The sequence below is a fragment of the Anolis carolinensis genome, chromosome 2, assembly GCF_035594765.1.
Source record: "Anolis carolinensis isolate JA03-04 chromosome 2, rAnoCar3.1.pri, whole genome shotgun sequence".
NCBI classification, from domain to species: domain Eukaryota; kingdom Metazoa; phylum Chordata; class Lepidosauria; order Squamata; family Dactyloidae; genus Anolis; species Anolis carolinensis.
In genome coordinates, this window is record NC_085842.1 from 310,938,906 (window position 1) to 310,963,086 (window position 24,181).

Sequence of the window (24,181 nt, forward strand, 5' to 3'; positions counted from 1 at the left end):
TATAATTGTTTTATACATGTGTTTATATTTGTAAGCCGCCCTGAGTTCTCCCTCGGGGGTGAGAAGGGCAGGGTAGAAATGTTGTGATAAATAAATATTGTGAATGAGCTTGTTCCTTGTTCTTGAGAAGTAATTGATATGGAAAATGTTTTTCAGTTCAAGTGAAGGAGCTGGCACAACCACCCCTGAGTATTTGTTGCCTAAGAAAACCCTTTGAAATTCATGGGTTCATTACTGACAAGTGACTTGAAGACACATACACACATTACGGGGAAAATTCTTTGCTTTATATAGAAGAATGTAAAAAAAGACATTTTAACAGGGAATAAACATTTTGTAACCCATCAACTAAACTACATGGAAAGGGCAAACTTCAATGTAGGATAACTTTATATTGGTATAATTACTCATGCTAGCTAAATGGGACCTCTGTGTTCAGAACCAGTATATCAGATGCAGGAAGGGTTATTGTCTTCATATTTGCGGGATTTCTTGAAGCATCTGGTTGCCCGCGGCTGGTGACAAGATATACTGGAGAGTCAAATAAAAACTTGCTCAGATAGAGCAGAGCTCCTATTAATGTTCATTACAGTGAAATCTGTACCGCAGGAAGGAAAGAAAAACTAAGCTACATTTTGGATTGGGAGGGAGTGCAATTGCAGTGTGGTGGTGATTTGATTTTTTTTTTAAGACAAGCAGTTCTTTCTATGGTGAAAGTCTGGCAAAGAGTTCCAGTCTTAATATAAAACAGGTTCCAGATTGACATTAAGATTGTTGTTTGTGATAGTTAGAGACTTGACAGAGATGTGATAACCAAGACAAGCAACGCAATTATGTGTCTTCATGACAGATGTTCCTCCAGATTAAACCAGTATGCATTGAAATATGCTGCCAGCCTATTATTTAACTTCCACTCATATTCCAAAATGAGGATTAGTTAGGCGCATTATATCATTTTGCTTTCATATGATATAGGGGATGGGTTGAGCAGCTTTCTGGAAATTCACAGCATCATCATTGGCAGGGCTGTAAAAGTCATTCAAATGCCACCTCTCTTTTGTTGAGCTCTTACCTTTTTGCAAGGTAAATTATGAAACATAAAACATAGCAATATGATATTTGAATCTGAGGATAGATGGACCCTAACATTTTCTATATATGTGCCCGATCTGATGACTGTTATTGAAGATGGGGCAGGTCAGGGGACCTGGTGATGTATACATAGAATGTAGTTCAAATCACCATTAAGCTGTGAAGGTTTAAGGGTAACCCTGGGCCTAATCTGACCTACTGGATTATTGTGAGGATAAAATAAGGTGGACCAGGCATTCTGTCTTGAGCCTTCCTTGAAGACAAAGAGGAGGGATACAGTGTTGTTAACAAATAGATCTTTTCCAGACTGCATACATATGTATTCTTTGGAAGAAAGGAGGGAGGGGTGGTGTAAAACCTCCTGATCTGTGATGGAGAAGAAGAGGTAGAGCATGAAGGAGTAAATTCTAGGACAAAGAGCAAACTTGAAGCTGTGGTGTGGGCTAGGGAATTGTGCTGATTAAGGAAGTTCTGTCTGCGATTCCTGCTCACACCCTCTCTGGTTTCAGAGCCATTTGGCAGACGCTGGCGGCACGTGATCCCAGCTTTGCTTGACAGCTGTGAGAGCTCGAAGCTCTTTTCTATGTGTGTTTTTGTTTTTAATGAAAGCTGAGTTCCCAGAGTCCTCCTAAGAAGCCAGGGCAAAGTGATCCGATCACGGCCAAGCAGGTGGTGTTTCTGGCTGCTCCATCTGTTCTGTAACCTTTATGACTGATGGCAGTCAACGTCCTTTTTATGGAAAGTGATTGTGACTTAAATGTAAGAGGAAGCTTTGACACTGAGGCATCTCTCTAGTGAAGAAGAGTCTTGCTTGAGACATAATAGCATACTGTTGGTATACTAAGATATATGAGAACATGGTGTGTGCTGCTGCTTCTTCCTCCTCCTCTTATGATTATCATCATCATCACAGTAATAAAAATACAAGTACAATAACATTAGTTGTCTGCATTCTTGAAAAATTATCCCCTAGACACCTTCATTTTCCCCCACATTGAAGTGTGACAAATTTAGGGAGCAATGAGGGTATTTAGGGGAGCATTTTTCGAAAATTCTGACAGGTACAGTAGAGTCTCACTTATCCAAGCTAAACGGGCCGGCAGAAGCTGGATAAGCGAATATATTGGATAATAAGGGGGATTAAGGAAAAGCCTATTAAACATCAAATTAGGTTATGATTTTACAAATGAAGCACCAAAACATGTTATACAACAAATTTGACAGAAAAAGGAGGTCAATATGCAGTAATGCTATGTTGTAATTACTATATTTATGAATTTAGCACCAAAATATCACGATATATTGAAAACATTGACTACAAAAATGGCTTGGATAATCCAGAGGCTTGGATAAGCGAGGCTTGGATAAGTGACACTCTACTGTACTGTTATTGTACTTTTATTACTGTGGCGATGATGATTATAATAATTAGAAGCACATACCATGGTCTCATTTATTAGGTGTTTTAATGCATTAACAGTGTGCTATTATGTATTACTGCATTATTTTTGAAGGTGAGATATATTCACTGGAAAATCTTGATTATAGAAGTCTGCAAGTTTAAATAGCATTATGAATTTGGATTGTAGATTACTTTTCTCAATTTTGGGTGTACTAACATCAGCATCATTAGGAACTGTTTTGGGCATTTCGGTTTTCAATGTGGTTATTGGACTTACAGGTTTTAGATTTATTTTTCTGTGTTTTGACTTTGGTTTTGATGTGTATTCGATTTGCGGCTTCGGAATTTAGACATACCTGGCCACCCTTTTGGATTGTGTCTTGACTTTGGAGTTGACCATTCATGCCCTCAGGAGCTAATGACCTCCTTCAGTTCTTTCAAAAACTACTTTGTGCATTGGCAAGATCCCAGGGGATGGGCACTCTAACTAACTTTTGTGCCCCAAGTAAGGGGCATTATGTGGAAGCATGTATTCATTGCCAGGCATTCATCCATCAAATTTTATGAAACTGCCCAGGTTCAATTCCTGGAGATGGAAGTCCATTTAATGGAGACCTAAGGCCCTTCTACATAGCCATATAACCCAGAATATCAAGGCACATAATCCACAATATCTGCTTTGAACTGGGTTATCTGAGTCCAAATTGCCATATATTCCAGTTCAAAGCAGATAATATGGGTTTTTATTCAGCTGTTTGGAACGGGCCCTAAATCCTCAGCAGGATTCTGGTCATTTTACCTCTTGAAAAGGGGGGGGGGGCTTGTCATTTACATGGTACGTTTGTATCTCCCTCTCTCAGGTTAAGTCAAATCATGGCAAACAGTTGCATTTGCCCTTAAATAAGTGCCTCTCCCCATGGTATGTAATTACAGTTGATGAGTGCAGTACTTCTTTCCTTATAATGTTTTTGCTGTAAGACTTGTTGAGCCAGTCTAACTCAGTTTCGGGCATCTACACAGACTAGTGAACATTCTACTTTTTGGAAGAGGATATTAGTTAGGTTTTGGTCATCTCTCCTAGCATCAGCAGTTGAAATTGGCATTGATTCTCCTGGTCTCTTCTCTAACTATTGCTGCCTTTCTTTCACTGAAGGTGCCAGGGATTGAATCTCCGAAACTAATGCTTACCAAACTTGTAGTCTGTCTGCCATTGTGCCTTCCCTAGAAATGCTGAGTATGCTGTCATAGAAAGGACCACTTCTCTTGTGCCCACCATAAAAAATGCACTGATCAAACAGGACAGAGACATATTTCACACCAGGGAAGGGACTTTTATGGACTTTTGAATTTGCTGTAAAGGAATTCCTAATCTGAATTACTGAAGTAATCACTTGGTCTGTCTGTTGATTATAGTGTTCATACTGGTAATAGCAACTCCATCTTCTGTAACTGACAAAACAATGACATTTTATGTAGTATAATCACCATGTCTCATCTTCTCAATAATGTATATTTCAATAGACTTTATTTTGGGGGTTTTTTCCTAGGCAGCTTGATTAGGGCCTACATGCTGGAAAATGCAACATACTTGAGTACACACAGTCCCCAGGTTATAAACAAGATAGGTTCTGTAGCTTTGTTCTTAAGTTGCATTTGTATGTAAGTTGGAACAGGTACATTTTTAAGTTTTAACTCCAGCTATACAGACAGATTGGGGGGCAGAATTTGGCTTGTTGTAGAAACAAGGATTGGTGATAAAGCTTTAGATGAAACACCTTTCCCCCATGATAATAATTCTTTCAGGAATAAATGTCCCTTCCTAGGGGTAGATTTCTCTCACTTCCTTTTGTCTCACCCCCATTCTTCACTATGAGTCAGATGTTTGTAACTCAGGCTGCTTAAATGCTTTCCCAGTATGAATGGCTTGCCTGTCAAGCAATCACTATTACTATTACCATTTCAATTTGAAAATGGCAGTAGTAATTACTTGACAGGCATGCCATGTAAATACGAGCAAATTACCTAACTTTTCTTGACCATTCATCTTCTTTAGAAAAATGGCATTACATGAAACATCTTTATAGCTGTTCACATGATGAAACAGATCGGGAAAGACCTGAACTAGAACAAGGCCCTGCAAGTTGTGAGATATTAAGGATGAGACTTGATGTTCTTTCTTTTCAAGGAGAAAGTGTCTGAAACATGAACATATCTGGCTATATGTAACATTGGGCCCAATTACTCCTTAATAGAAAAAGCATGGGGTTTTTAATGGGATGGCAGGTAACACTGCTAGGAGAAAAGTCATGGGCTTAAATGAGTTAATCAGTTAATAACTCGGATTTTTCTTAATATATGAATTCTTAATGACTTTAGATCACACATTAGTGGTGTGTTTTCATGTTCCAGGAGGATTGAGACAACCGTCATAGTGCCAGGTCTGGAATTGTGCCATAATCCTGTCGGCACAGTGATCATGTATTACAGATTGAGTCTCCCTTATCCAAAACACTTGGCACCAGAAGTGCTTTGGATTTTGGATTCAGGAATACTTGCATATACATCATGAGATGGGACCCTGCTCTCTGGCCCAAACTGGAGAAAGAAAGGCAGCTCTCCCTCCTTCCTCAGTTTTCTTTCCACCTAAGCAGTGTTCTGGAGCAACGTGGGGGATCCTGAAGAATTTAGTGCGCCCACCATTTTAAGTGCTTGAGATGTAACACAATAGTTTCAGCCATTTTTAATAAGCCGCTTTTTATGGCAGAAGCCTTTCTGCAGAGTGATTGTGGCAGCCATTTTTTGGAAACTTACAAATAGGAAAGGGATTTTTTTGGTGAATGCCCCCAGGTTTTACCTTCAACTTATCAATAAGTCATAACAAAACCTAATTTAAGCCCCAAAACCTGTCCATGACTTGTACAGGAGGTTGACTTATACACAAGTATATTCAATGTCCATTATAGGAGAGTAAATTAAGACTCCAGTTCCATCATTTCTCAAATAGTGAATGCTTATGTTCTATCTGCCAAACCTAGGCAATTCATTTTCACCTGAAGAAAATACAGTTCTATGGTCTGCCTAGTCATGAGCATAACAACAGTTTTACTATGGTTTTTATGGGGATGTGGCTGGATCAATGCATAGTGAAGCAGAAATTATCCACACTGGAATGAGGTAGAGAAGAGAAAAATCAGTATAAACTCTTAAAATGATATAGCTTATGCTTGTAAGAGCCTGGGGAAAATATTTCTGAGACATTCCCTTTGCCAGTAAAAGGGAGAACCTGCAAAATGTGCGCAGCATGACAAAGAGATGCAAGCCAATAATAAGAAATCAACAGTGTAACATATATTCACATTGTAAACTAATTCATGTTACAGATCAGATTTCCAGCAGGTTTAGGAAATTTAAAATTTGTCTTTTCTTCTGATGTAAGTCAATTTGCCCTAGGAGTTGATGGACTCAAGCAGTCGATGGATTCTATCAGTCAGAAGTATAGGAATACGCTCAGTGATAAAATCTGCCTTTTAGTGTAGTTTTGTGCAACAGAGAAACTGGCGTGCCTCATGATTGTATGAATCATGAAGAAAATTTAATTTGTGATCATGACAGTCATGGAAAAATAGTAGTAAAGGTTTTTAACAGACCAAGTAGTTCTTGGAGGGAGAGAGGAACACAGGGATGTGTTCAGATCAGAGTTCATATTTGAGGAGTTAATACTGCAGTGGTTTTTTTCTTCTTTGAAACCTACGTCACTTGGTGGCAAACATAAGCCAGCTACCATATTTTCTTTTGCAGGTTGTAGATGTGCAAGAAGTAAGACTGGTTGGGCCTTCTAAATACAGTATTCTACATTCACAAGTTTAAACTTTGCAGATTTTATAATTATTTGCAAATGCCTCTGCTGCTGCCCCACAGCAGTTTTAATAGGACTTCAATAGCACTGACCTCCATCTTTAACTGTATTAAGTCATGCCTAGGGCAGTGATAAAATTGTTGATGGCTGGAAGGAAATCAAACTTGGGTGGGCCCAGCCACATACATGTTTCTTTGCTCACTCACTTGGGTGGGAGGGGTGAAGGAGATGGGATGAGTGAGTGGGAGGGGAATGGTGCACATGCCTCTGCAGACAAGGAAAGGAGGAGAGAGGGGCTGCAGGGAAGTGGGAGGAGGATAAGGGCAGCAGGAAGGGGCTGTAACAGAACATGATGTACCAAAATAACATGGTACATCATGATAGTGTGTTTTAGGATTCTGCTATTGGAGCATTTATTTCTGCGTATTTATATCTGCTTCAAGAGACTTTGCTGCCCCAGGAAACATGTGGTGGGGGGAGGCTGTCTTCTTCAAAAGGCAATGAAATGCACTGGGCAACAGGCAAGAAGGAGACCCGAAGTGCCATGGAGACACCGCAGAAATGGCAGCAGCAGCTAGCTTGTTAATCTTTCCTTGTAGTGCTGTTGCAGTAGGAAGAGAAGGAGCAGCCTTATGGTTGCCACAGTCCTTCTTGATGCTTTTCTGTATGTTTCTACTGCTGCCAGGCCACCATCCGACTCTCTCCCCCAACCTCTCTCCATCCTGCTCCTTCTGTTGTTCCGGAAATCCATACACCACCTTCTTTATCCCCATCCCCTTTCCTACATCCTATCTGAGTTAGTGAGGAGATGTAAACCTTCCTGTGAAATTTGAGGGCTGGCTGTAAAAGGGAATCTGTCATTTCCACACACACATTTTTTGTACAACCAAAAATTTACTCCCTAATTTGTCTTCAATATTGATTTCCATTCTTGTTGTGTTTTAAAGAGAGAGTTAAGTATTTGCTATAACTGCATCTTTAAGGCTCGACATATTCTGACCTTTCTCAGCCTCTAAGCAAGCGTATATCAAGTAAGATATAGAAATGTTGCTTTCTAACTACGTATTCTGCGGTCACGAAGAGTCGGAGACGACTAAATGACTGAGCAAGCAACTACGTATTCTAAGGAAAAATAAGACATTTTATGGTGTGTGCGCAGAACAAAACAGGTCATAGGGTGAGTAATAAATGTTTCTTTTTGTTCTGAACTGTTAGTGTTCTTGGTCAATTATTAATATAGTATCTGGCCAAGAACTGTTCCTTGGAGACCAGTGCTTGTATGGAAGCAATGAAAACTTCCTAACTTTTGGGGTGCTTTTCCATGTAGAGTGGAATGATCCAATAGCAGAGAACAGGTGGACTTGGCTGCTAGAAAGAGCTATGCATATTAGCAAGCTGTGTGATGACTCTACACAGCTGCAGCCAGACACAGAGCTCCTGGAGATTAAAATGATGGCTGAGAAGTGCTTAGTTGGGATATTTGGGCTGTTGGACTTTGGCCACTTCTGTTGTGACCTCAATCTGCATGAGGTCACTGCCTGGAAAATTGTTTACACTGAGATTTCATTCTAGTGAATGGGAAATAGTTTCTGCTTTACATATATTCTAGTTAAAGGTTTGTTATTCCATGATGGCATTATATCTTGCTCTGTAAACCTTTCACCACAGTAATGTTGCCTGCTAGTCACTCAGTCTGACTATAAAGATCTTTTCCTAGGTACTTCATGCATCTGGGGAAGTAGAAAGTCTGAAGTTTATGCTTCCGATGTATTTTTTGCTAGTTTATAATATTTACTAGTGATCACAAATATTTGAGTTCTTCAGTTGGACCTTCTAGATTTGTGTGTTTGTCTTTAAAGTAACCTTGAGATTTATGCTGATATCCTTCAGCAAGCAATGATGTAAAATTTATGTTAAGTACTTTTTTAAAATGATCCGTGGTAAGGGAAGCAAGCATGTGACTATAGTGGAAGAAGTATAAGTAATAATGAACAAGTGCTGACATGTTTCCACATACGATTTAGTCGAGAAGAGGAACAAAAGACCTTTAATGTGGACCTCTAATATTAACTAAACCTTGTTTTTGCTTCATTGTATTAACATTTCTTATCTTGCTGTATCATTGTTTCCACTCTGACATGATACTACATCTCCATAGACAAAACGAATAGGGCATTTCTTATAAAACAATGGTTCACACACTGAACGCTAAACTGCTTTTCAAATGAAACCTGGATAGCAAATTGATCCCCTCCACATTTACCAGAATTGCAAATTGATCCCCCTCTACATTTAAAACAGCCTCTGCTAGTTTTAGATTGCATGCTCAGTTTAATATATTCATAATATTTTTTCCAAAAGAGCCATACAATAAGGATGTGCTAATCTGTGGTGTTGAGGAAGCAAGGAGTTGCATTTCTCTGACAGCATGAGAATCACACACATACACAAACAGATCAATGACACAGCCAAATTTTGATTTAATCTTTTCTGTTTGTCCTAGAATACTTCTAAAGCAAACCTTTCCCCTTATTTTGTTCACAACTAAAGAAAAACATCAGAATTCTGACATTTTTCTCATGATACACAAATAAGCCGGCAAAATTGCTTTTGCTATGATGAATAAAAAGGAATCAAAATGTGTTGATTTGCCTTAAATTTGTCCTGTTCCCTCCAAGAAGAGGGGAAAAGGTTTGGGATGCTATGCTAACTTCAAAGCCTGCAATAACTGCTTTACTCCGCAGTGGTGGAGAAGATATGTCACTAAACCCCAAACACCCAGAAAATAAAAGATATATAGTTCTAGTAGCTAACATGGCTATCTTTCTCACCATTATATTCACTCTCACAAGTCATTACATTTCACAGCCAAGATCTATATACTGGTACTACATTGAGGAGTTGGGGTGGAGAGAAGGAGGAGGCTTGAGATAACTTATTCAAGAAGGTGGGGATCTATAAGGTGTCATTTTTATCTGATCTGCAATCCAGGTTAATCTTCTATTACAGGCATGGGCAAACTTTGTTGCCCTGGGACCGCCCTGTGGACCAGGCTAGGAGAGTGCAGGAGGGCCTGGAAGGGTCGGGTCGGGGCTGGGCTGGGGTGGGCTGGGGTGGGGGTGGGAGGAGGGGGAGGAGACACACGCACTCCCCTGGTTCTCCTCTTGAGTTGTCCCCAGGCGAGGAGGAGGAACACTCTTGCTGGCAAGACAGCTCTCGCCAGCCCCATGTTTCTCCCCCCAGTTCTCTTCTGAGCCTTCTCCAGGCCCAGAGGAGGAGGAGACACATGCCGCTGGTGAGCGCTCTCCAGAGAGTGCTCAGCAGCAATGTTTCTCTGTCTTGGCCCTCCTCTCAGCCTGGGGACACAGTGGGCCACTGTGTGCATGCTGAGAGGAGGGCTGAGGTAGACGGGAGCCAGAGAAAAGAGTCCAAAGCAGGCCCTGGGACTGGGTTTGCTCGTACCTGTAGATGACATTTCCCTTTGTTACATGGATCCAGGGTTGTAGCATTTGGGACTCCATATTCTTTTTTGGCAGAAGGGAACTCCCTACAGGTGCTCTTCTTTTTTGGCCACTAGATGGACCTGGTTGGTCTTCACTTGGATCCGTGTTATTCCAAGGGACGGATGCAATCTTGCATTGGATCTAGACTCCACAGGAGATGGCCAATGCTAGAGTGTGATTCCCTCGGGATTGGGATCTGACACCAGACATTATATGTGGAGGCTATGCCACCACATCAATTGTATGACTCATAGGCAATTTTGAGGGAGGGAAAGGAACTACAAAAAATTCAAAATATTTATCATTTCTTCTGCGCTTGAATACCACCATGGGGAAATGCTATTGTTTTCATGTCCAGTAAAGGAATGGAAATAGTAAAACGTGTCATTTCAGCTAACTCTTCATCAGGCAACAGATGTAGCCTTATCTTGCTCATGTGCAGTCAGCTTACCTGAAAGATTGGCTTTGATGTAGTTCATTTATGTGAGAGTAAATTGGTACAAATGAGTACAAATGGCTACCCGGAATCTGCAAAAAAATTTAATACTATATAATAAGTAACTGCTTTTGTGGATGTACATATCATACATTTTTAATAATGTAGTTGGTCATGACTGGACCTAATGTCAGGGGAAACCTTTACCTTTACTTTAAGGTTGGAACAACCTGAAGCTAAGCAGCAGCAACATCTGGAGGGCCAGCCCTGATGTAAGCTTTGTGAATATGTTTTACCTGCTTTTCAAAATGTTTTCTGGAGGCACAATACAACTGCTTGTTGTGTATCTGCTTTGGTGTTTACAGAAAGTGTTAAGTCTTAAAAAGCTGCAGGTAATAGGATGTATTATGCATTCAAATGAAGGAGCCGTTTTAAGGGTTTTTTAATCTATTGTTCCCTACTTGTTACATTGCAGACTTGTACCTTTATCCCTGTTGATTTGTGATTCTAATCACTGTTTCTCTCTCAGTAAGAAAAAGTATCTGTACATGTGCAGTGAAGAAGACAGTACTGTATAATATTAATCCATTTGGTCTCATTTATTTTGTAATCTATAAATTCTTCTCCATTATCCATGCTGGGTGTTTATGGGGAACTTCGTTGAGTTACTCAATCATGAGGAAGTAAGAGATTCTCCAGTTTATTCTCCATATCATCTATAATTAAGGTCAAAGTAACCACAGGCCAAATCCTGCAGAATTTAACCTCCAGCAGCCTGCTAGCATAATTTACTAATGCAAAACCAGCCTCTGTACATCTAGACTTAAAGAACTAACCATTGTTGGGCAGTGGGAGGCCACAGTAGGCCGGGATGGGGGTGAGGCGACACCAGTAAAAATCCACTTCATCTTTCAGTTGTGCTTATGTCCCTGTCTCTTCTTCAGATGTTTTAACTTCTGTGTTTGAAAGTATGTTTGTAAGCCTTCTGTCTGAATGCTCACTTACATATTTTTACAAATAGGTGAGCGCTTCAGTAAATTACAGGGCATGCACATCACTGTTGCACCATATATTTATTTGCCTTTAGTATATTAAAGAAGTGGTAACAGATACATGTACACCTTTACTCAATAAAACGCCCAGGTACCTTATTTTAGGCACAGTGATGCTAACAAATCTTTCCTGTTGGGGGCTACAGAGTGAACAGGATGGGATTACAAGAATATATGGCCAGTCAGAGTTGACAAACATCCTTATGTCACTGAGGACAAGAGAAGCATTATTTTCACTTGTCTGCTTTAGTCTTCTGTCAAAGCAATGCTTGAAAACATATCAAAAGGGAAATGTCTTTTGTTACTGCTGATAATATTAATAACAAATGTCCCAGATTTGCTCTTTCAACTCGAGCAGCCAAACATACAACTCTCATTTTGCCATACACATACAGTATACATTCTTACAATTTATTTATTTATTTATTTCAAAATTAAAGCCTCGGAGGGCATTGCTTAGCATAAACAAGGGTTCTTCTTAGTGTGATTGTTTCACACATTGCAGGAATTTAAAAGATTTGTATAGATTTACCCTTCCATGTCAACTGAATTGTGACTTCTCCATAGGATCAATCCTGTGGTCAGTGCTGTGGAAAGAAAGGAAAGGCCATGCCATTCAAAGTGCAAATTCTGTGTTATAATAATTTAGACCAGGGGTCCCCAAACTTTTTAAACAGGGGGCCAGTTCACGATCCTTCGGACTGTTGGTGGGCCGGACTATAGTTGGCCACTGAGCAATAATAATAATTATTATTAATAATAACAATAATAATAATAATAATAATAATAATAATAATAATAAAGAGGGTTAGAAGAGACCCTTTGGGCCATTGAGTCCAATTCCCTTCTGCCTTTGTGCACTGAAAGCACAAGCAAAGCATCCCTGACAGATGACCACCCAGCCTCAATGTTAATAATAATAATAATAATAATAATAATAATAATAATAATAATAATAATAATAATAATATGTGCCGTGCCAAAAGATCTCAGCTGGCATTTGGAAACAATAGACATTGACAAAATTACGATCTGCCAACTGCAAAAGGCCACCCGACTGGGATCTGCAAAAGGCCACCCGACTGGGATCTACACGCATCATCCAAAAATACATCACACAGTCCTAGACACTTGGGAAATGTTCGACTTGTGATTTTGTGAAACGAAATCCAGCAGATCTATCTTGTTTGCTGTGTCATACTTATAATAAAAAAGAGGGTTGGAAGAGACCCTTAGTCCAACTCCCTTCTGCCTCTGCGCACCAAAAGCACAAGCAAAGCATCCCTGACAGATGGCCACCCAGCCTCAATGTTAATAATAATAATAATAATAATAATAATAATAATAATAATAATAATAATAATGGTTGTAAGAGAAGAAGAGACCCCTTGGATTATTTAGCCCAACCCCCTTCTGCCCTTGTGCCGTGGGGGCCGGATAAATGGCTTTGATGGGCCGCATCCGGCCCCCGGGCCTTAGTTTGGGGACCCCTGATTTAGACTAAGCATCAACAGATGTTGATGTGGAAATGTGGGGAAATAGAACAAAAGGAAAGCTACACCAGACTGTAACACTCAAGAGACCATATTTGCCTAGAAAGTTGTTGTTGTACTTCATGATGGAATTATTTATCCATATTTAAACCAAGGGATATATTTATCACTCATTGATCTCTGTATGTGTATAAATCTTGGAGCATAAATACATTGTCACAGTTTAATGACATATTTCTCTGATGTCTGGACCTAGTACTGACCATATATTTGGGTGCATAAATAAGTTCAGGAAAAATAGACCTGCCTAAACAACATCCATAAAAACTGACATTTTTTTTAAAAAAATTACATACATTTATTTAGTGTATTTGTACTTACTTGTTTTCTATACTATTAAATCAGAAATTCCTATTGTTATTATTTATCTAGTGCTGTCACTGTATATGGCTCTTTAGAAAGAGAGAAAAGAGTTACCTGACCTCGGGCTTACAGTCTAGCATAGGGTATGATTTATTTGCCGTACTCATCAATTAATGTAAATTGACCATAGTTGGAATCCTATGTAGCTATTAAAAGAGTACGATGCTCCATGCACATACTTTAAAGGCCCTTTTGTATAATTTTCTAGATTGCATATTGCAAGAAATTGGCCAGAATAGAAACCAAAAATTTGGGGTCCCATTTCCGGGTCGTGAATGTATGCCATTTCTGCCAGCTCTGTGTGTATGTGTGTGTGTTGTGGGAGGGGGAATCTTCATCTTTACCTTAATTATCATTATCCACTTCAAAGTCCCGCATTAAACAGGGAGCCAGAAGCATTACATAGTCATTTTGCAAAAATTGAATTTTGTAATGTGACATGTTTATTGCTGTATATGCATGTATTTGACTAAGTTTCTGTGGGATCACTACTTGTGTATGTGTGTGTTAAGGAAAAACACCTGGTCAATTACAACTCATAGTTGAGTAATTAGAACAATCAAGGATAACAAGCTTGAACCACTCCCTGAATTGGGGTATAACTTGGGGGAATGTTTGTAATGTTTTTGGGACTTACTGAATCCTGGCTGAGAGCCTACTATGCTTGTTTCCTTTCACCATTGAAGAAATCTCCAAAGAAGATGCATGAATTTAATACAAAGAACTTTATGTGAGTTTTGTTGCTTCAAAGAGACTGAGTTATTTTGAAGCTGAAGGTTTTGAAGCTGCTTGTTTAATTTTCTCCTTGACTCTGCTACTTAAGAGTAAATTTTGATTTTTCCATTTTCCCGGCTGTTTCTTTTGCTCATTGTGGATGCACAAAAGGGCTGCATAAGTCTAGACAAGTTTGTTTTTTCAACAAACCCGTAACAATGTTGGCCAAGATTCTGCATGATCTTCTGATCTGACTCCCAAAGTCACCATAAATCCAGCCAGCCTCACTGAAGAACGGAGTTCTGTAGTGCTAGTGAATGGGTCACTGATGAAAGGACATATCCAACCCCTTTTCCATCAGTAATGCAAAACCTTGTTGCAACTCCTTCCTGTATCACCAATTGCTAGCAGGAAGAGGCTGCACGTGTCATCCTTCAACACTGCAGAATTATTTTTGAGTGCAACCGCCTGGATTTTAAAGTGCGTTAGGGTGAGAGTATTTATAATCATGGCAATCGTTAACGTGAATGATCATAAATATTAATAGGAAATTGTTAATGTGAATTATCATAAATATTAATAAGAAACTGTTACAAGGTTGTAAGTCTAACTTCTGAAATCACCACCAACTAACAGGATAGCCGCCACTATGGACAATCCCCAAGTTGCGAACAAAATTTTGTAGATTTGTTCTTAAGTTGAATTTGTTTGTAAGTCGGAACATTTTTTCAGTGTAACTCCAGCCAAACATATACTTTTCAGCTTTGGATAGCATAAGGAAGGGTTAATGCCCCTGTGGGTTTTGTTTAGCTGTCTGTTCTCCTGTTTAGAAGATTTCACCTCACCTTCTGTCCCTGTGATCATTGGATTTTGACTTGTGTTGATGTTGGTGAAACAGGTGTTGGTGATAAAGCTTCAGTGGAGACACCTTTTTTCCCCATAACAACTCTTCCAGGAGTGAATTTTCTTTCTTTTGGGCAGATTTATCTCACTTCCTGTTGTCTTACCTCTGTTTTTAACTATGAATCGTTTGTAAGTTGGATATTTGTAACTCAGGGACTATAAGAAAAATGGATAACTCGGTTCTCACCTTCAGCTTTCCTAGATTTGTTCCTAAAATGTCATTTCTACGCTTCCTCCTTGTCTGATTCATAGGTGGTTTGACTTAGAATTAGCCAGGACCCCACAATTGTGGTTTGCTTTCAAAAGGTACTGCTTTAAAAAAAGAAAAGAAAAATTACTTATAGGTGATAGCACATTGTTGGATAGGAGTAGAATGTTATGTACAGATCAAAACCATAAAAATATATCAAATCACATTGGAATAGGACTTGGGAAATCACATTTTATAACAAAATAATGCATATCCTCAGCACACATTTCTGTAAAAAAAAATTCAGCTGGATTTTGTACCTTTTAGAAACAAGTTCCACAATTACGAGCCCTGCAGGCATCATTTTTGAGCATTACCACTCTTTAGTTTGGGTGCTACCAGGCTGAAAAATATTCTGGGAGGGATGGTATTGCGAAATCTAAAGGTCTTGGTAAAATACAAGAAAATAATCTTAAGCTTGAGTCTGTTTGTGATACCACAGCGAAAGCTAGTGTGATTTGTGACTGCATCATCAGAACTACAGTGTCCTAGATAGGAGTGGGGAGTAGTAGTTCTTACTCTGTTTGCTAGATGACCTCCTCTTAGGATGGCTTTAGCTGAGTATTTATTCACTGGCAGGGGGTTGGGCTAAATGGGTCTTGGAATATCTGCAAACAATTATTTTAATCCAGTCTCAATAATTACATATATTTTAACATAAATTTAAGAATTTTAGGGTTGATATTTTAGTAACAAAGTGGTGCAGTATTGTGTAGCTGAGCTATTTCAGAATTTCCAAGTTCTGTCCGCTCTCTCATTATGCCTTCAGCATGTGATGATATCTCACATGTCCAGAGACCTGGAAACAATATGTGGGAGCTCCAAGTTTCCCTCATTATAGCCTTGTTCTTCCACATCCAGTGTTGCACCAAAAGTGGAAAACATCATAGATCATAGACGTGCATCATCATTTAATGTCTTATCAGACTGTTTGATGGCATGTTATGATGGCCTATATCAAAGAAGTAATTAATAAGAAGCTCAAGGAAGCCCAACAGATTAGAATTAAAAAAAACAGACTTGAAGGTCACCCAGTGAAACTGCATAAGAAAGTTAATAGCCTTTGTTTTGGCCAGGCTGTATATACAGTAGTCTATTGCAACCGTGCTTTGCCACTGGTTCCTTACAAACTAAACTCACTTAACATTGATTGATGACGCATTGGGGAGTTTCAGGTGTCACAGGCTGCGGCTTTCTTTGATGGTGATTCTGTCTCTAAATAACAGAGGAGACATTGACCTTGAGGTTTGTAGAGTCAGCTTTCTTTTCAGAACTACCATTTTAATTTTTTAAAACAAAAATCTGCTTAATGGGCCAGCTGTATTTGGCTTTTGTCACAACACCAAAATATTTGCTTAAGAGCTTCTGAAACACCTACTGGGGTTGAAGAGCTAGGAGGGTCTGCTAAAAAGTCAGTTAGAACTTAGAAAGGCTAAAATAGTCTTTTCCAAGCTCTGAAATTCAGCACAAGGCAAGTTGTTGTTCTTCCTTCTGTTTGGACCTTAGAAAATGAGTGGGAATCCAAAGGAAGTCACTTGGTTATTAAAGTGTCCCTTTTTCAATAGTTGCTTCCATCTTGCAGAATTTATTTTTTCATATGAGATGAGGTTTCACCAATTATAAGACACAGCATGTTGCTTTTACAGTAGAGTTTTACAGAATTGTTATTGAGACTGCACACTCCTTTCTATAGAATCAACTATACATTTTAGGAGGGTTGAAAGATAAAGTTGTACATACCAGTTAACAGTGTGACTTCCTTTCTAACAGCCTGTGATGTTATTTTAATACTGCTGGACTGCTGAGGCCATTAGGGAAACTAAGATCAAGGTAGTAGAGAAGATTTATCTTGAGCCAGAAAGCGCCTATGCACTTGATGTGACCAAGGCCACATTACTAGATCTTTAGCTTCAGGATTTCAGTCCTTATCTGCCCTAGGGACATCACTGGATCAAGGAATAAGGCTTTGTTGGTCAAAGTGGCCTCAATGTATATAGGAACAGTTTGGTTTCTAGTATAGTTGACCCTCAATTTTTACAGGGATTAGGGGCACAGTCTCCCTGTGAAAGTGGAAATACCTCGACTAACTGAGGTGGTGAGGGACTGTGGAAAGATGGGCCATTGGTGCTGCCTTATGCCATAGGGATTTACAAACCTCATTGTGCATTTTAGGTTTCCCTCAGTCTCGCAAAGCCCCTCTGTGTCTTGCAAGGCATTAGTTCCTATTGAAATGGTATAAGACAGCAGCATAGAAGGCTGCAAATAATCCACAAATAATCACATTCGCAAAAGTGGAAGATGAGTGAACTCTTACATTCCTGCTAAAGGAGAATGCACTGGTCACTGTCATCACAAAGTCTTGGGAAAGAACAAAATGATAGGACTATACTATGTGGACAAATTACTCCAGTGACTTGAGATGTTTTCAGGCCACAAGTTTAACATAAGATGGAAACATATTTAAAAGGATTGAAAGATTGTTTTGTTTAAATGCTTTGTTCTTTTGACATTTTCAATTAGGAAAAAAATAGTGGGAATAAAAAGGATCTTGATTTCATTTTACAAGTTTTACCTTGGAAATTAAAACCTTGTTAAAATCTTAATTATCAAAATTAACTCATTTCCATCTTAAAATAAAACCTCCTGTAACAATAACCCTTTGTCCATAATCTATATGCTTCAAACTGACTGTACAACATTTGTCATATATAGAACATGCCTCATACTCTTTTCAGCCAGTAATTCTCTCCGGACATTGCATATTTTATATCTAGTGCCCCCCTCAGTTGAAGTTGTAGGTATAGCCAGCCAGTTACTGCTTTTCAATTCATATTTTATCCTTATCCTAGCAGAAATCTTAGTGTTTATAATTGTAGCACATTTGAAGTCATTCCTATGACTTCAGTTTCTTCCAGTACACTGAGTTTTGATAAATCACCACTTAGGGAAGCCATCTGGTTTGGATTAAGCACATCTCCAGCAGGAATCTATTATTAGTCTGTTTGTTTTGTATAATTTTAAAGGATTTAAATGCCAGTTAAATAGAACTTTAAAAATGATTTTCCTTACAGCAATAGAAATTGACATTTTGAGTCCATTGATTAGAAAGTCGTATCCGTCTGTTAACATAAACCATCTCCACACAATAATTTTGTTTCACTGTGAAACTTTAGACTTGCTTACTGTTATTGTCTTATTAAATCCTAGTGTTTTTGAGTAATAACTGTAGTATTTTTAGCTGGGAAATTATTTTTTCAAACTGATAAGTTATCTGTTAATTCCATAATCTACTGAAAAATTATTTCGCTGAATGGATGTTCAACTAACCGAAAATATCCAAGGCTTCGAACCTGGTTATTCAGTCTTTTATTGATTTCCATACATTACATAGTTCAAGTGTAATTTCTATTGAAACAGTGCACATCCTTGAAGAAAGTTGAAAGTTAGACTAGTTGGCACCAGCAATTTACAACAATCATATTGTAAATAAAGTACTTGGAATGAAGTCTAAACCAATAAAATCATTCTAGATGAAATGAAAAGTCATAGATGTGGATTCAAGAGCATGACTGTTTGCTTTGCATTTGTTTGGATAATTATATTAGTCTTGCCTGAATACTGCAGCACTGCATCAGTATATTCCCAATTCCATGCCCAATCTAAGATCAGTGGCTGTATGCTGGAATACCTGACTGTATGAGGCAACAGATCTGCTGGCAGATATTGGGCAAATCTAAGCTCTTGGGCTCCGAGGAGGGCAAAGGGCAACATTTTCTGAACAAATCTTGCCAAGAAAATCCCATGATAGGTTTACCTTACGATTATTATTAATTAGAAATGACTTGAAGGCACAACAACAAATAGTGGAGAGGGTTGATTCTCTCACCTCCATGAGCTGTCAAGATTCAGAAACCTCTGCTACAGAAGAGGTTTGACAACAGTCACTAGTCTGTGAAGTGGCAGGGAACCATATCAAAATCTGATTTTCTTCCTTTAGCTTTCAAAAGTGAAGTGATTAGCATAGGTTTGTGTGGTCAGGCAAAGGTCTAAAGACTTCAGTGAACAGATTAATTTGCAATACTGACTTTGAAGATATTTTCAAGAACAGTCACTAGGTAGATGTATGGTCTGAGTGCATCAGGGTGATTTGCTAGTTAAAGGATGTCAGTTTCACTTGTCTGATGGTATTGGTAATGTCCCTTCATCTTTTTTTGTGTACTAATTTTCCTTTTTGTTTGTTTGTTCTTTTTTTTACTATGCAGGTTGTAAAATAAAGGCATTGCGAGCCAAGACAAATACATACATCAAGACCCCCGTTCGTGGAGAAGAACCTATTTTTGTGGTCACGGGGCGGAAGGAGGATGTAGCCATGGCCAAAAGGGAAATTCTTTCTGCTGCTGAACACTTCTCCATGATAAGAGCTTCACGCAACAAAAATGGCCCTGCTCTGGGCGGGCTGCCTTGTAACCCCAACCTGCCCGGCCAAACAACAGTCCAAGTCAGGGTGCCTTACCGTGTTGTCGGGCTGGTGGTTGGCCCAAAAGGCGCTACGATCAAAAGAATTCAGCAGCAGACTCATACCTACATAGTTACTCCCAGTAGAGACAAGGAGCCAGTCTTTGAGGTTACCGGCATGCCTGAAAACGTCGATCGTGCCCGAGAAGAAATAGAAATGCACATTGCCATGCGCACTGGAAACTACATCGAACTGAATGAAGAAAATGATTTCCATTACAACGGTACAGACGTCAGCTTTGAAGGAGGGAATTTGGGATCCGCCTGGCTTACTTCCAACCCAGTACCTCCTCCAAGCCGTGCCAGAATGATTTCAAATTACAGAAATGACAGTTCCAGTTCTTTAGGAAGTGGGTCTACTGATTCCTACTTTGGAAGCAATAGGCTGGCTGACTTCAGCCCCACTAGTCCATTCAGCACAGGCAACTTTTGGTTTGGCGAAACGTTGCCGCCTTCTGTGGGCGCAGAGGATCTCGCAGTCGACTCTCCCGCATACGACTCCTTGCCAACACCATCACAAACCATCTGGACCCCCTTCGAACCGGTGAACCCACTCTCCACTTTCGGTAGTGAACCTGCTAGCAATGCGAAGACTCCTCGGAGAGGGAGTCAGCCATCCACTCCTCGTCTGTCACCCACATTTCCTGAAACCTTAGAGCATCCGCTGGCGAGGAGAGTAAGGAGCGACCCACCCAGTACCGTCGGTCAAGTTGGCCTTCCCATCTACATCCCTGCTTTTTCAAATGGTACCAACAGCTACTCTTCTTCTAACGGCGGCTCCACGTCTAGTTCTCCCCCGGAGTTGAGGCGAAAGCACGACTGTGTGATATGCTTTGAGAATGAAGTAATCGCTGCCCTGGTTCCGTGTGGCCACAACCTTTTCTGCATGGAATGTGCCAACAAGATCTGTGAAAAAGAAGCACCATCATGTCCAGTTTGCCAGACAGCTGTTACTCAGGCAATTCAAATTCACTCTTAAATATATAGAGATATTATATATGGACTTTTTAAACTCTTAATGGCTTGGATGTAATGGTACCCCCCAAGTAAACTTATAATGAACTCAGACTGTTATCGGGCTTTCTTGAGATTAGGCTAACCTTGTTTGAAAGGCATGTACTCTTTTTCAGAAAGGCTTGTACAATTAATTACTAAGCCTAGCCAATCTTTCTCCATTTTGGTTGCAACTGTGGCATCTATAGCAAAATTCTTCCAGAAGGGAGTTGTGAAGTGGTAGAAATGGCAGGAACTTTGCTCAGTTTCAGATCAGGATAGCACTTGATCTTGGCTATATATTGGCATTAATGGTCTTGATGGTGAAAAGCCTGGTACAGCCCCGAATGCAGAAACAGTCAGTTAAGGGGGGGAAAGAGTACAAAAAAGGATTATCAATGTATCAAACACACTTCCAATGCTGCCTTCTTTACACTGCCAGTTTTTCAAAACAGGTTTGGGGGCAACCTTTTTTCCCTCTTTACAACATAGGCTTAACTTATCTAACGTTGCAATTAATTTTTTGATGCACAAATTGATTTGCTGGCGTTTGGCAGGTAGCATACTGGTGATTTTTATTAGCGAGAGATCATTGTTCAGAGGGGATTTGGGGGGGGGGGGAGGATGGTATGACTTGACTCCCTTCTCATCCAGAATGCAAAGGGGGCATCTTGAAAACGAATCAGGAATGTTGTTGGTCTTCCATTGCTGAAATGTAGGGGGGAAATGTAGGCCCGCTCCAACACATCCACCAAGTTCCCCTACCGGTAATGGCTTTGCCATTTGTTTTAGAGAAGGGAGCCAATCTTTATGCCAAGCCCTCTTTAGGGATGGGCGCCCTTTGTAGAAAAGAAGGGGGGCTTCTGTCTTGTGTGGAGGAGTATCATGCATGCAGTTTGTGTCGCAGAGAGCTGTGGGGTCCCCATGCCGACGAGTGCAGTCTTCGAGGGCTCCTGACTCCATCCCACCCGCCCCGCCCCCCCCCCCCTATTGGCTTTGATGGTTCATGCGCATATTGGGTCAGGGGGAGGGGGAGCTGTCGGGGTCTTGCCCTCATCGCAACTGATAGCTAGGATGCTAACATTCCATTGGCTAGCTTGATCAAGCTGTACTTAAATTAACTATTTTAGAGAATATCCAAGTTTGAAAATGTGAATCATTTTTTTTTTACATTTCAACCTTATTTGCACATTATGTGAAGCATGTATTTTATTTCTAGTAATGAAAAGTGGGAGGGGGGGGGGAGTTGCATCCGCTCTCTTATATCATTCATGAGAGCAAGCAGTGATTGTGACCCAGCAAAACAAAGAAAGAAAGAAAGCGGTTTATCTCATTTCAAACCCACACTTCCCCTTCTCAAGGAAAGGAAAAGAAAATATGCTTCTCTCTTAGTTTTTTTTTCTCTGTGTTTGTTTTCTTTGCATTTCAACCTGTGGATGTTTCTCACTACTTCATCCTCAGAATGTTCCCAAATCTGTGCTGGCATTTGAAAAAAAGAACACTCAGAAGTTCTGATGGATTTATTTTTTTATTTCTCTTTCTCTCTCTGTCTCTCTCTTTTTTTTTTTTTGAGCAATATTTCCTGAGCTGCAACAGTTTTTTTCTCAGTATAGCAAACTATGTGTATTGAACTAGTAAATATACAGAAATCTTTATTTTTTATTTCCACTTGAAAGAGTTACATTTCGTATAAAAAAAAGTTTACAGATAACGGTTTTTATTTTATGATTTTTTTTCAGTATAAAAGTTGCCTTGATGGCATATTATTATATTATTATTATTATTACATTATGAGATGCATAACTTTAATGCTAACAGCTTGTAGGATAGTTTAAATGTCAGTATTGAATCCTTAATCTTTAGCTGCAGTCTTGTAGATATGAACAATCTTGTTCACCAAGCATGTATTTTGTATTCTCTTGCATTGTACACTGCAACTAATAAGCCAAGGAGTCGACATACATTAGGTGCGTGTACTGTTTCTATAAACCACAGACTCAAGAATGACAAAGCTCTCAATATAGTTTAGTATTTGCTAATTTTACTACACTTTTTTGTTATGTATATGTAGGGAGGTCATAGGGATTATAAATTCAATTTGAGTAAAGTTTAAAAAAACATATATTTTATGATAAAGGGCCTTTAACTTATGATGGCCAAAGCACTGATATTATATATTTGCTGTAAAGAGAATTATAAGAGTTTTATTTTTCTGATATTAAAAGTTACTTAATAAAGACTTGTTTCCATTAACTTGAATATTGTCTTGATTTTGATGTTTTCATGGTTTATCTTTTTCTGGCACCTTCTACAGTTCTGTGAAATACATAGAGAGTTCACATTTAAGAGGCTTGTCATCTAGAAGCCTACTATCAAAGAAATAATACCACTAGCTTAAATAATCATGGCTACTCTCCCTGTTTAATTAAATAGTGCCAGTAGTTAATGTTGTTTTTACAGTTGCATAGCCAGAAAGAAAAGATGAGGATTATGTAAAGGTGGGAAGCACCAGTGAATGATGAAGATGAAAAGTGGAAATACCGTTGGGAGGAGAGTCCTGCTTGTCCCTATTAAAAATGAACCAATAAGCTTAATCTTGACTTCTTGTATAGGCTGGGACCAGAGACCATAGGACTTCATTACCAAGCTACGGATTAACGTTTTTTCAAATGGTCATCTGGGAACACACACAACATGCCCTCTCCCCAGATTCATGTCATTTCTTTCTCTAGGTACCATGATGGCAAATTTTGAGTTTTTATGAAAGGGTGCCACTTGTATGCCTTTGGGAGAGGTTACCACCAAAACACAGCTCAAGAAGGGTTGTTGTATGTCTTTCGGGCTGTGTGGCCATGTTCCAGAAGTATTCTCTCCTGACGTTTTGCCCACATCTATGGCAAGCATCCTCAGAGGTACCTCACAACCTCTGAGGATGCCTGTCATAGATGTGGGCGAAACGTCAGGAGAGAATACTTCTGGAACATGGCCACACAGCCCGAAAACGTCAGAAGAGAATACTTCTGGAACATGGCCACACAGCCCGAAAGACATACAACAACCCTGTGATCCCGGCCATGAAAGCCTTCGACAACACACAGCTCAAGAAGCTTCCCAAGATCTCTGCACAGGTACAGAATGACCCATGTGTTGGCACTTGAAGTACCACAGTTATAGGTAGGCAACTTGAACTATTTGTGTATCAACAGACAATAGATCACAGTGGCATGGACAGAACAAATGCACATATTTGTTTACATTTGGGAATTAAAAAGAAGTAAATCATAGTCCTTGCCCAAAAGAAGAAAAAAGGAAAGAAGGTTGTGTAGAGATTTTTTTAAAGGCATAGTGGTGATCTGACACATAGTAAAGAAAAATGTACAGAACATGGAACCAGATCCTATCAAATCTTGGAAGTAAAACAGAGTCGGCCCTGTTTAGTACTTGGATGGGAGACCAACCAATAAACCAGGCACTCCAGGTTGTATTTCAGTGGAAGAAACTGGCAAAACCACCTCTATGGATACCTTGCCTGAGAAACTTCATGGGATC

At 39.5% G+C, this 24,181-nt stretch overlaps 1 protein-coding gene across 1 annotated transcript in view; it reads left to right on the plus strand.

Moving 5' to 3' along the window:
* The window catches only part of mex3c (mex-3 RNA binding family member C), a 34,832-nt gene extending 11,947 nt beyond the window's left edge, over nucleotides 1–22,885 (plus strand). Inside the window, exon 2 of the mRNA XM_062972553.1 lies at nucleotides 19,387–22,885. Coding sequence (XP_062828623.1) covers nucleotides 19,387–20,618 — 1,232 coding nt within the window. The 3' untranslated portion in view covers nucleotides 20,619–22,885. The remainder of the gene's footprint in view (nucleotides 1–19,386) is intronic.
* The last annotated feature ends 1,296 nt before the right edge of the window (nucleotides 22,886–24,181 follow it).